General features: G+C 46.5%; 1 protein-coding gene across 2 annotated transcripts; it reads left to right on the forward strand.

The window, feature by feature from the left end:
- Positions 1-1,891: 1,891 nt before the first annotated feature.
- Positions 1,892-9,743, forward strand: GHRL (ghrelin and obestatin prepropeptide). 2 transcript variants are annotated; one of them, XM_084766469.1, is made up of 3 exons: positions 1,892-2,432; positions 2,758-2,874; positions 4,711-9,743. In XM_084766469.1, exons 1-3 carry the CDS (start codon positions 2,271-2,273, stop codon positions 4,831-4,833), a joined length of 402 nt encoding a protein of 133 aa, XP_084622595.1. In that variant the 5' UTR covers positions 1,892-2,270; the 3' UTR covers positions 4,834-9,743. The 2 variants fall into 2 exon arrangements, with proteins under 2 accessions (XP_084622595.1, XP_084622596.1); XM_084766470.1 differs by having other exon boundaries at positions 2,761-2,874.
- Positions 9,744-10,024: the final 281 nt, after the last annotated feature.

The following is a 10,024-nucleotide window of genomic DNA, read 5'->3' on the forward strand; positions in this document are numbered from 1 at the left end:
AAGCCTCATATCTCAGCCAATGCCTGGTCACCATGGGTGCTGTCCTCACACACTGGAGGGCTGCAGGTATTTCCACACCACCTCCATCGTCAGCTCCTCTGGGCCTCAGGGCCAAATGGTTTCTAAGTTCACTCACATGGTGACAGGTCTATAAAGGTGCCTGGTAATAGAATTATGTGAGACTAGGACTAAACATAGGATTTCAGCTACCCTTGCCAGATGGTCTTTTTTCTCAGAGGAGTTGCAACCCAGCTCATGCCTTACCTGTACCTAGAGTTCCCACATAAGGGCCCAATCTCCTCCCAAGACTGTCTAGTAGGTCAGGATATCATGGGGTCCTGAATCATTTGTTTGCTATCAATGGCCCCCTAACTGGACATCCATCCAGACTGACCCTGTAGCTGTACTGGCACAATCACTGTGGCAGCAGGGACAGGACAGAAAGCAGTGCATCAGGAGTTAGGAGCCTGTACTGCGCCAGGTAGACACTGATAGGACCCAGCCCTCAGGCCATCCTATTTTTATTTCTATTTTTCCTTCTGTTTTTGAGACAGGGTTTCTCTCTATAGGCCTGGATATCTTAAAACTCACTCTGTAGACCAGACTTGCCTCAAACGCAGAGATCCACCTGCCCCTACCTTAGGTGTGCAGAAACCACTGCCCCACCCTATTTTTCTGAGGTGCATCATAGAAAGGTATCCAACTACATGAAGCCTTCCAGAAGTAGCAAGTCCTAGAGCCAACAGACCTTGGCTTATGTGTGTCAAGCCATGGGCACTATTTAACACAGCTGCCTCCTGCAGGCCACATTATCAGATATAAAGTGCTCCCACACCTATACTGTCACTCAGTACTCAAAGAGCTAGCAGGCAAGGGTAGGGGATCTTTGTGGGAAACGTTTCCAATGATTGTCCCCTGTCAGAGCTATACTGCAGGACTCCTACACCAAGTCCATTTCGTCTGCTCCTCCACAATGAGGACCCTTGTGTTAGAGCCTTGATAACTACTAGACAAGAGAGGCAAGCTGCCAGGCTAGCAAACACCAGAACGGGTTGGGGTATGGCTCAGTGGAAAATGCCTACCAAATATAAGGCCCTGGGGAACTATGCCTAACAGTGCAAACAAAAACAAAAATAAAATCACCAGTAAGACCAAGCATGACACAGAAGACCAATAAAGCATGGCCACCAGGTGAGTGATCCCCAGTATTTGCTTCTTAGGAAAGGCAGTCAGCCTATCTTGGGGAACGCCCCAGAAGCAAGTCTCAATGTGGTCAGTGTGTGGAAGCCACAATAGCCTCAGTGGCAGGGAAAAGCTGGTCAAAATCTTGGAGCTCTCCTGGTGGCAACACCATCTCATATAGAAGGGGGCAAGCCAAGGTCATACCACAACTAAGCCAGACCTCAGAGCTTCTCACCTGCCACCCCTCCACCAGGGCCAAGCTCACAGGGGCTCCACAGAGACATTAGGAGATGATGCCCCACTAGAAGCCAGCTGCATGCGTCTCAGGGCCCTGATCTCTACTGTTGTTCTTTAACATGCAGGGGAGAAGAGTATTTAGTTCCCAAGGAACGCAATATTGCCCACGCAAACTACATAGCCTCAGAGCCAAGGCTACCGGATCCGAACAAACACAAGGCTTCCTATGTAAGGACCTCTACTGTTGTTCTTTAACATGCAGGGGAGAAGAGTATTTAGTTCCCAAGGAACACAATATTGCCCACACAAACTACATAGCCTCAGAGCCAAGGCTACCGGATCCGAACAAACACAAGGCTTCCTATATAAGGAGCAGCCAGCCAGCAGGCACCACATCCCCAGGCATTCCAGGTAGGCTCTCTCTGCTGTGTTTGTCTGTCTCTGTGTCTGTGTGTGTGTGTGTGTGTGTGTGTGTGTGTGTGTGTGTGTGTGTTTGCATGAACACGCGTGCTTTCACGTGCTTCTAAATTACTTACTACTAGCCACTTATTTATTTTCACTGGGTGTCAGTGAGCTCACTGAACAAAAGGAACAGTGGACAACCTAGGTCAGCCTAATTAGCTCTATTATCAGTCTCCTAAGGACAAGCCACACTTGAATGGACAGCCCTCCAGCACATCATGTTCTGCCTCTATAGTTTAGAAAAGGCAGCGTTCAAGCCTTCAGCTCTCCTACCCTTGTAAGATGGGGACAAGAGAGCCTTGCTTCTACCCAGCAGTCCTACCCTTACTTCTAGAAACTTATTGGGATCCAATCTGAGCAAATTCTGAGGCATATCATCCAGATGAGGTATGATACCAGAAGACCCTCTCTCCCCAGGGCCATCTGTCCCCACCACCAAGGCCATGCTGTCTTCAGGGACCATCTGCAGTCTGCTTCTCCTCAGCATCTTCTGGGTGGATGTGGCCATGGCAGGCTCCAGCTTCCTGAGCCCAGAACACCAGAAAGCCCAGGTAAGCCTATCTCCCCAAGCCTCACATCATCCTGACCTGGGGTCTGTTCTTGCCTATAACCAGCAACAGTGGCTCCATCTCTCTGGGCTTCACGCCTTTTCACAACATAAAGGAGGCCTCTTGTTATGAGCCAATTCTGCTTTTAGAAGGATATGCAGATTTAAGACCTTAAAAAGAAAATCTTAGCACACAAGTAAGGGGAGATAAGGACCAGTGGGCCTCAAGTTCAAGGCCAGCCTGGGCCACATAGTGAGACTCATCTCAAAAAGGCTAAAACTAATTTTAAATGTTAAGAAAAATAAAGAGACCCTCTTTTCCTTTCCAGCAGAAAAAGGAATCCAAGAAGCCACCAGCTAAACTACAGCCACGAGCTCTGGAAGGCTGGCTCCACCCAGAGGGCAGAGGACAGGCAGAAGGGGCAGAGGATGAGCTGGAAATCAGGGTTGGTACCCAGGCATCAGTATGTTCTTGTAGCAGGAAAGGGTTTGGGGGTAGAGGCTAAACTATACACACTTTTCAAGCTACTCAACGACTGGAGCCCAGCACCAACAGCTCCATAAGGGGCTTAGGGTTTTTCCCCCAAGAGTAAAATATCCACAGGTAACTATGCTACAAGGGTGACAAGGGAGCAGCCATGAGCAAAGACAAGACATCAGCAGATCCCAGGGGTCACAAAGAGTCAGAAAGCACAGATAGAGAAACAGAGACAGAAGGAACCCTTCTGTTTGTCCCCATGGCCTTTCAGGCCTGCCATGGTGATGGAAAAGTGAGAGGGCTGCTAGTGCAGGCTGACTAGCCTACACCTGTGGCCTAATGGACTCAGTTTTGCTCTGAAAAATCTTGCATGGAGTAAAGAAAAACCACAAACAGCTTTAGCTGGCAGGATTGAGGGAAAGGAATTAAGAGACCATAGGTGTCGCTTAGCAGCTCACCTAGGATTTCCCTGGGAACTGGAAGTAGCACCTGACAACGCCAGTCCCAGTACTGTGTGTCTGCATGCAGCAACTTCAAACTTCAACACAGAAACCATGACTAACTGGGCAGCAGGGGGTACAACCTAGGGATTCACAATTGCTAGGCATGTACTCTACCAGGGACCACATCCCCAGGCCCTGTTCTACCCTTATCATGAATCATTTACTCTCTACAAAACCCTGTGAACTAAGGAAGGCTAGCATTACTTGCTAAACTTTGCGGATAAGAAACACAAGTTGGGAGGTGAACTCACTTGACCAAGGCCATCAGGTCAAGGTTTGCTGTACTCCTTCCCCCATCTTCCTCTCTGGTTAAGGTTCTTTCACTAACATGGCATGGACACAGTCTTACAATACAACCAGGTCCACCCTGGGCAGGTGGCCACCCACACCCAAGAGCCCTGTACTTAGTTCTCATAGGGAAACACACAGGCCTGGGAGTAACATTTCCTAGTTCCTATGATTCTCAACAGGAGCCAGACATGTGGCCTGCATAACAAGTCCCGGGCACAAGCAGACGGGAAGGCCCGCAGCACAATGGGCAAAGAATATGACCATTGCCCTCCCTCCCATCTGGGGCTCTATCCCTCCTCAAAGGTTTTTTTCTCCAAAATCAGGTCTAGAGACAGCCAACAACCTGCACCCCACTAAACAGATGGATCCTGAACCAAGGAAGGGCCTTTACCAGGTTGTGTGAGAACCTAGAATGCTGCCACTTCTCACATGCCCCCACTGTTCAGTCCTAGGCAACTCTCCTAATGTGTGTGTGGTTTTCTTCCATGATGATTAGGTGATCTGACCAGCTTGCACTGACAATGGAGTGTGAGAAGAAAAGTTAGCATTTGCTAAAGAAAAGGCTAGAAGGGCCCCAGGTACCTTAAAAACACCATAGCACTCCACACATCCATGCCACTCTTTTATCTCCTGCAGGCCAAAACTGCAAAGGAACAGGCTACCATCTGCTATAGAAGCCTAATCTCTACCTGGTGCCAAGCAGCCTGATAGAGCCTGTGCCCATGCTGAGCAGGGACTTGGGGCTGGGCAGATTTCAAAGTCTTGCTTTCTAAATCCTTGGCTATCACCTCTGTTTGTGACAGAGGGAGGCCACCCAGCCTCTCTGGGCTTCTGCCATGAGGACAGGGAGAGTACTAGACCAGTTAGCAACCTCTTCTGGCTTTAAGATTACATTCACAGACCACTCAGATATCTAGAGGGGAAACATGGGCAGGCCTCCCTGATGGGAAGACAGGTTGGAGCAAGGTAGGCAGGATGAGGCCTCAGGCCCTCCCAACCCTACCTTCTAGTTCAACGCTCCCTTCGACGTTGGCATCAAGCTGTCAGGAGCTCAGTACCAGCAACATGGCCAGGCCCTGGGGAAGTTTCTTCAGGACATCCTCTGGGAAGAGGTCAAAGGTGAGTCAATCTGAAATGGCGCTTAATCTATTTAAAAGTGACACAAATTTCCTGTCCCAACCCAACTTCTCAGGTTCTAATCTTCCTCACTACCTGTGGGAAATGGCGCTGAGCTGGTGCATGTAAGCAGCTCAGCACCAGCCCTGTGTTCCAGGGACTAGTGTGTTGGCTAGCTGTTTGGCCCCACCTGAGCCTTGTTCTTTTAACTGTGAGATGGTGCTGATGCCTATTTCCATTGTTTCAAATTATCTGGCTTTGAAGCACCATAAAGTGAATCTATGTCACAGTGGCATTGAAAATGCCATAGCAGACAGAGAAAGATCTTACTTTTTTGTGCTAGGATAAAAACCAAGGCCTCATGCACACTTCACAAGCACTGAGTTGTACTCCGGCTTTTCAGTATACTCTTACTTTGTGAAAAAGATACCCAGCTTCTCCATGACTGCGAAAGCAAACATCTCGAGAACAAACTACATCCTTTCCCTAAGCATCTCCTCACATGGCAATCACACATACCACACAGATGAGGAAAGCAAGACTTGGAGATTATGAGGACACTTACCCAAGAGCGAATAGTCCACACTCAAATGCCATCTTCCAAGTCCAAGGCCAGTCATCCCCACCTCCATCATCACATGCTTGGTTCCAGCATACCATGAAGAAAAGCCACTTTTGCTGGCACATGCAAGATGGGTCTACTGAAGACTGACTTATCTCTTGCTTTTCAGAGGTACCAGCTGACAAGTGACCACTGACAGGACTGGCCCACTGTGCTTTCCTCCCAAGAACTCATATCCGGTCTTAGCCTCCTCTCCAACTCCCAGATTCTCCTACTGCCTTAATAATAAATATTCAATCTGTGTACCAAATGTTCAATATAACGATTTATTTCATCTACATGGTTGATGAAAAAGTTCACATTTTACTTAAAAATTATTGGAACAATGAAATGAAACAATGCTTTAAGTTTATGACCCATGAGAAAAGAAAAAAAAAAATCCACAGCAAGGCAGGTCAGCATGCTTGAAAACAAAAGGAAGCCTTGCTAATTCTAGCAGCAGGATGACAGGACTGTATAACAAAGTTCTGAAAATGGGGGTTGGAGGCCACAAACAGTTCACCACATGAGGAACTAAAGCTACACTAGGAACTTCCAAAGAGCCAGACCTGTCTGGGTGATCAGAATGGATGCCTGGCAATGGCTTTTGACAATACCCTCAGGGCTAGGTAACCATGTTCTCCACTCATCAACTCCTGGAAAAGTCTGGCAAAGCAGATGTTCCATGTGCTCATGGCTGGCCACTGCCTGGCATCAGGTAAATGCCCTAAAATATTTCCCAAACTCCAGTTCACAGCTAATGAGCCTTGATTCCCAAGTCTTATAGCTGTATTCCAGTTGCAACACTAACTACTCAAACCTTAGTGCAAATCTTTAGACAATGTCCAAAGTCCAGATAGGACCCAAAACTGATAGAAGATCACAGAGATAAGCTCTCCAAATTCCTTGTGCAGCCCAGTAAGCTAAATAGAGAGGACACCGAGTGTTGCCCAGCTAAGGCAACACTACCTCAGTAGAAACCAAATGCCTCCTCAAGCGAAGCCTTGGCCACCTAGAACCCAAGGCGTGAGATAAGCAAGGCACACTTGGCAGGCACTCTGAAATCTGAACACATCTCTGCCTGGGAACTGAAATGCTGCTCTCCATTACCATCTGGGAACTCCTTACAAATGAAGGCTTGGCCCTACCCCAGCCCTCCTCCACAGAACCCTTTAACAAAGCCCCAGGATGACAGGACTGTATAACAAGGTTCTGAAAATGGGGGTTGGAGGCCACAAACAGTTCACCACATGAGGAACTAAAGCTACACTAGGAACTTCCAAAGAGCCAGACCTGTCTGGGTGAACAGAATGGATGCCCAGACTTGTTCAGAAGTCACAGGATCCTGTTCAAACAACACAGCACATGGAACCAGGTGGCTGTAGGGTCTTGGCGAATCTGGAAACAAGGAGACATAAAGTCCACTGTGCTTAGTTTTTCATCAACTTGACATAAGCTATAATCATCTAGGAAGGAAGACCTCAACTGAAAAGATGCTTCCATCAGATTTCTTGGGAGGGTTTTTCTAGATTTCTGGTTTGAGACAGGGTTTCACTGTAGGCTTAGCTGTCCTGGACTCACTTTATAGACCAGGCTGGCCTCAAACTCACAGAAATCTGCCTGCTTTGCTAGGATTAAAGGCCACCATTTCCCGGTCTCAGATTTCTTAAGCAAGTCTGTGGGGGCATTTTTTTTTGGGGGGGGGGAGTAGGCCCAGCCCACTGTGAGCAGGGCCAATCCTACACAGGTGGTTAGGGTATTTAGAGCAGGGACTGACTCTGACATGAACTCTGGTGCTCCATATTTGACCACCTCCCCTTGGTGGAGAGTCCTGATGGCACTCAAAGAAAGAATAAGCAGGCTACCAAGATAAGACTTGATAACCTATGACCATATGGTGAGGGAGGAGGTCCCCCTCGGTCTTAAACCAAGGGGAGGGGAATAGGGTGAAAGCAGGAGGGAGGGAGGAATGGGAGGATACAAGTGATGAGATAACAACTTGAGTTGTAATCTGAATAAATTAATAAAATTAAAATGTAAAAAAAAAAAAAACAAAAAAAAAAAACACCAAGCTGAGCCAAAGTGGAAGCAAGCCAAGAAGCAGTATTCCTCCAGGGTCTCTGTTTGGGTCCCTGCCTCTAGGATCTTGCTTGAGTTCCTACCCTGGCTTCTCTCACTGGTAGACTAACTTGTGAGCTGAGATAAACCATTCTCTTTCCTCAAGTTGTTTTTGGTCAAGGTGTTTTATCATGGCAATAGAAAAGCTAATACATCTATCTTCTCTTTTTCCCTCCCCTATCCTTACAACACTCGCTGGTATCAACTAAGTCATCCCTAAGATATGCAAAAGCACCAATGCCCTGCTGCTCTACCAATAGCATCTGTCTCTGGACCACAGAATAGCACAGGCAACAACACATGTAACCACTGTAACATACTGGAGAGTAGAAATGAAGGAAAAGAGACTTAGCAAATGGAGGGGAAGAACTTGAATGGAAAAGTTGGTCACATGGTGCTTCCCTCACCAAAAATTATTACTTATTTCTCTTTCTCTTGCCTGTGCACTGTAGTCATTCCTTCAAGAAGCAGGTGCTAAGTGCACTATGGCCAGACTCTACCTATCAGGTGTTTAATGTGGGCATGGGATAAATGTGAATACCAGCTATACAATCCACAACAAGACTCTGCACTTCCCTGGCTCCTCGCTGCCAAGATCATTGCCAAAACTGAACTCAGGATCTGGCACAGGGTGCCTGGAGCACAGGCACACAACTATCCTAAAAGCCACCACTCAGTGATCCTACTGTGTACATTCAAACAAATGAGTTTAATTTCTATTCATTTTTACAGCAATTCTATTTATGGGAGAATTCAGAAAAAGGAAGTAACTCTCCCAAAGTCATACAACAAATACCTGAAGACTCACAACCAGAGCCTCAGACTTGAGGCATGTGGCTTTTCCATCTTAACACTGCTTCCCTGGCCCAACTGCCAAGGACCCAGGGCTCCATGGGGGGGCTTTCAAGGCTAGGCATGGAACCCAGGGTCTAGGTATGCTAGACAAGCACTCTAGTTATGCCCCTACTTTTATTTCTCATTTTCCTTGACAACTTATCAAGTGAACATGATGAGGGGGAATTTTCAAGTTAACAATTGGCAGAAATAAAATGTATCCAAACACATGCTTAGGGGACACAGTACCAAGAAAATACATCGTTCTGAACATGTTCCCCCATCAATTTTCTTCCTTTTCCTTGTTCATGGCTGTTTTGCCTCCTTGCTAAGTCATCCATGACTGGTGGCTTTGAACTGTCAACCTTCCTGCCTCTGACTCCCAAGTGCTGGGACTGCAGGCATGTATCATGGCACCCAAGCCCCTAAAGGCCAGGGACTCAAGCCCATTCCATCATGGGCTAATTAACAATTCTACTAACTTAACGATCCCTGGAGTAGGGAGTCTCTATCTCTAGAGGAAACAAGGTATTTTAAAGAGGAAAAAAATTCTTCTGTAAGTGAAAACTGTTTTATAATTAGCATAAGAGCACAGGTATATCACTTACTATACACTTAAAGCTGCATGCTTAAAGATTCTAACAAGCATAAAAAAAGGCCAAACACACACAATGTTCTCCCTCTCTAAATCTTTATACCCAAACATCAGTAAAAAATAGCCAAAGGGACCAAGTGGAAGCAGCCAATGCTGATTATCATCCCTAACAATTTGTCTGATCCATGCTAGTGGCCAATTGCCCTTACAAAACACATGAAAATGCTGAAAGTAAATGGTTGAGTATCAAGTCCCTAAACCAGTGCAAAATGAGGGAAACACCAGAAGAACTGCAAACCGAGGAGGAGGACAACCATCAGAACCAAACAGGAAGAAAAGCCAAGGAACGTGATCTATGCTCCATGACAACCACCTGACCATGTGTGCAGACACAGTGGGAAGGGAGCCTGCTTATCTCACATAACATCTTCATTTCTACCTTAAGGTCAAGGACAGCTTAGCCCAAGGCTACACTGCTGCTCTATGGTAGAGAACTTGCTTATTATTATTAGCACAAGCATGGAAGGCCCTGGGTTAATCCCCAGCCCCACAAACACCGAAAAGCCCTATTTTAAAAATACCTTAATAGAGGTTGAAGATATAATGCAGTGTTTAAGTGTACTAGCTGCACTTCTAGAAGACATGGTTCAATTACCAACACCAACATGGTGACTGACAAACCCTCTTTAACTCCAGTTCCAGGGGATCCAATGCCCTCTTCTGGCCTTCATGGGCACCAGGCAAACACGTGGTACATAGGAATACATGCAGTCAAAACACTCATATAGATATAAAAAAAAAAAAAAAAAGTTTAAATACTACAGTATAAAGAGATGCCTATCTGCAAACAGTGAAACAATTCCCCATAATTATCTGGCTCATCAACAACACTGTGTGCAGCACTTCTCTTTCTTCTGCTGAACTATGTACTGCCCAAAGGGTAAGCAGCTATAGCACACCCAAATCTAGGAAAGTAGCATGGACATCTCATTCCAAGACAGCAGACAGGACTGTGTTCTCATAGACACTTAAATCTTACAGTAGCATGACAGTATCTTCA

The sequence above is a fragment of the Acomys minous genome (assembly GCF_964271855.1).
Source record: "Acomys minous genome assembly, chromosome: 17".
In the NCBI taxonomy this organism is placed as follows: Eukaryota; Metazoa; Chordata; class Mammalia; order Rodentia; family Muridae; genus Acomys; species Acomys minous.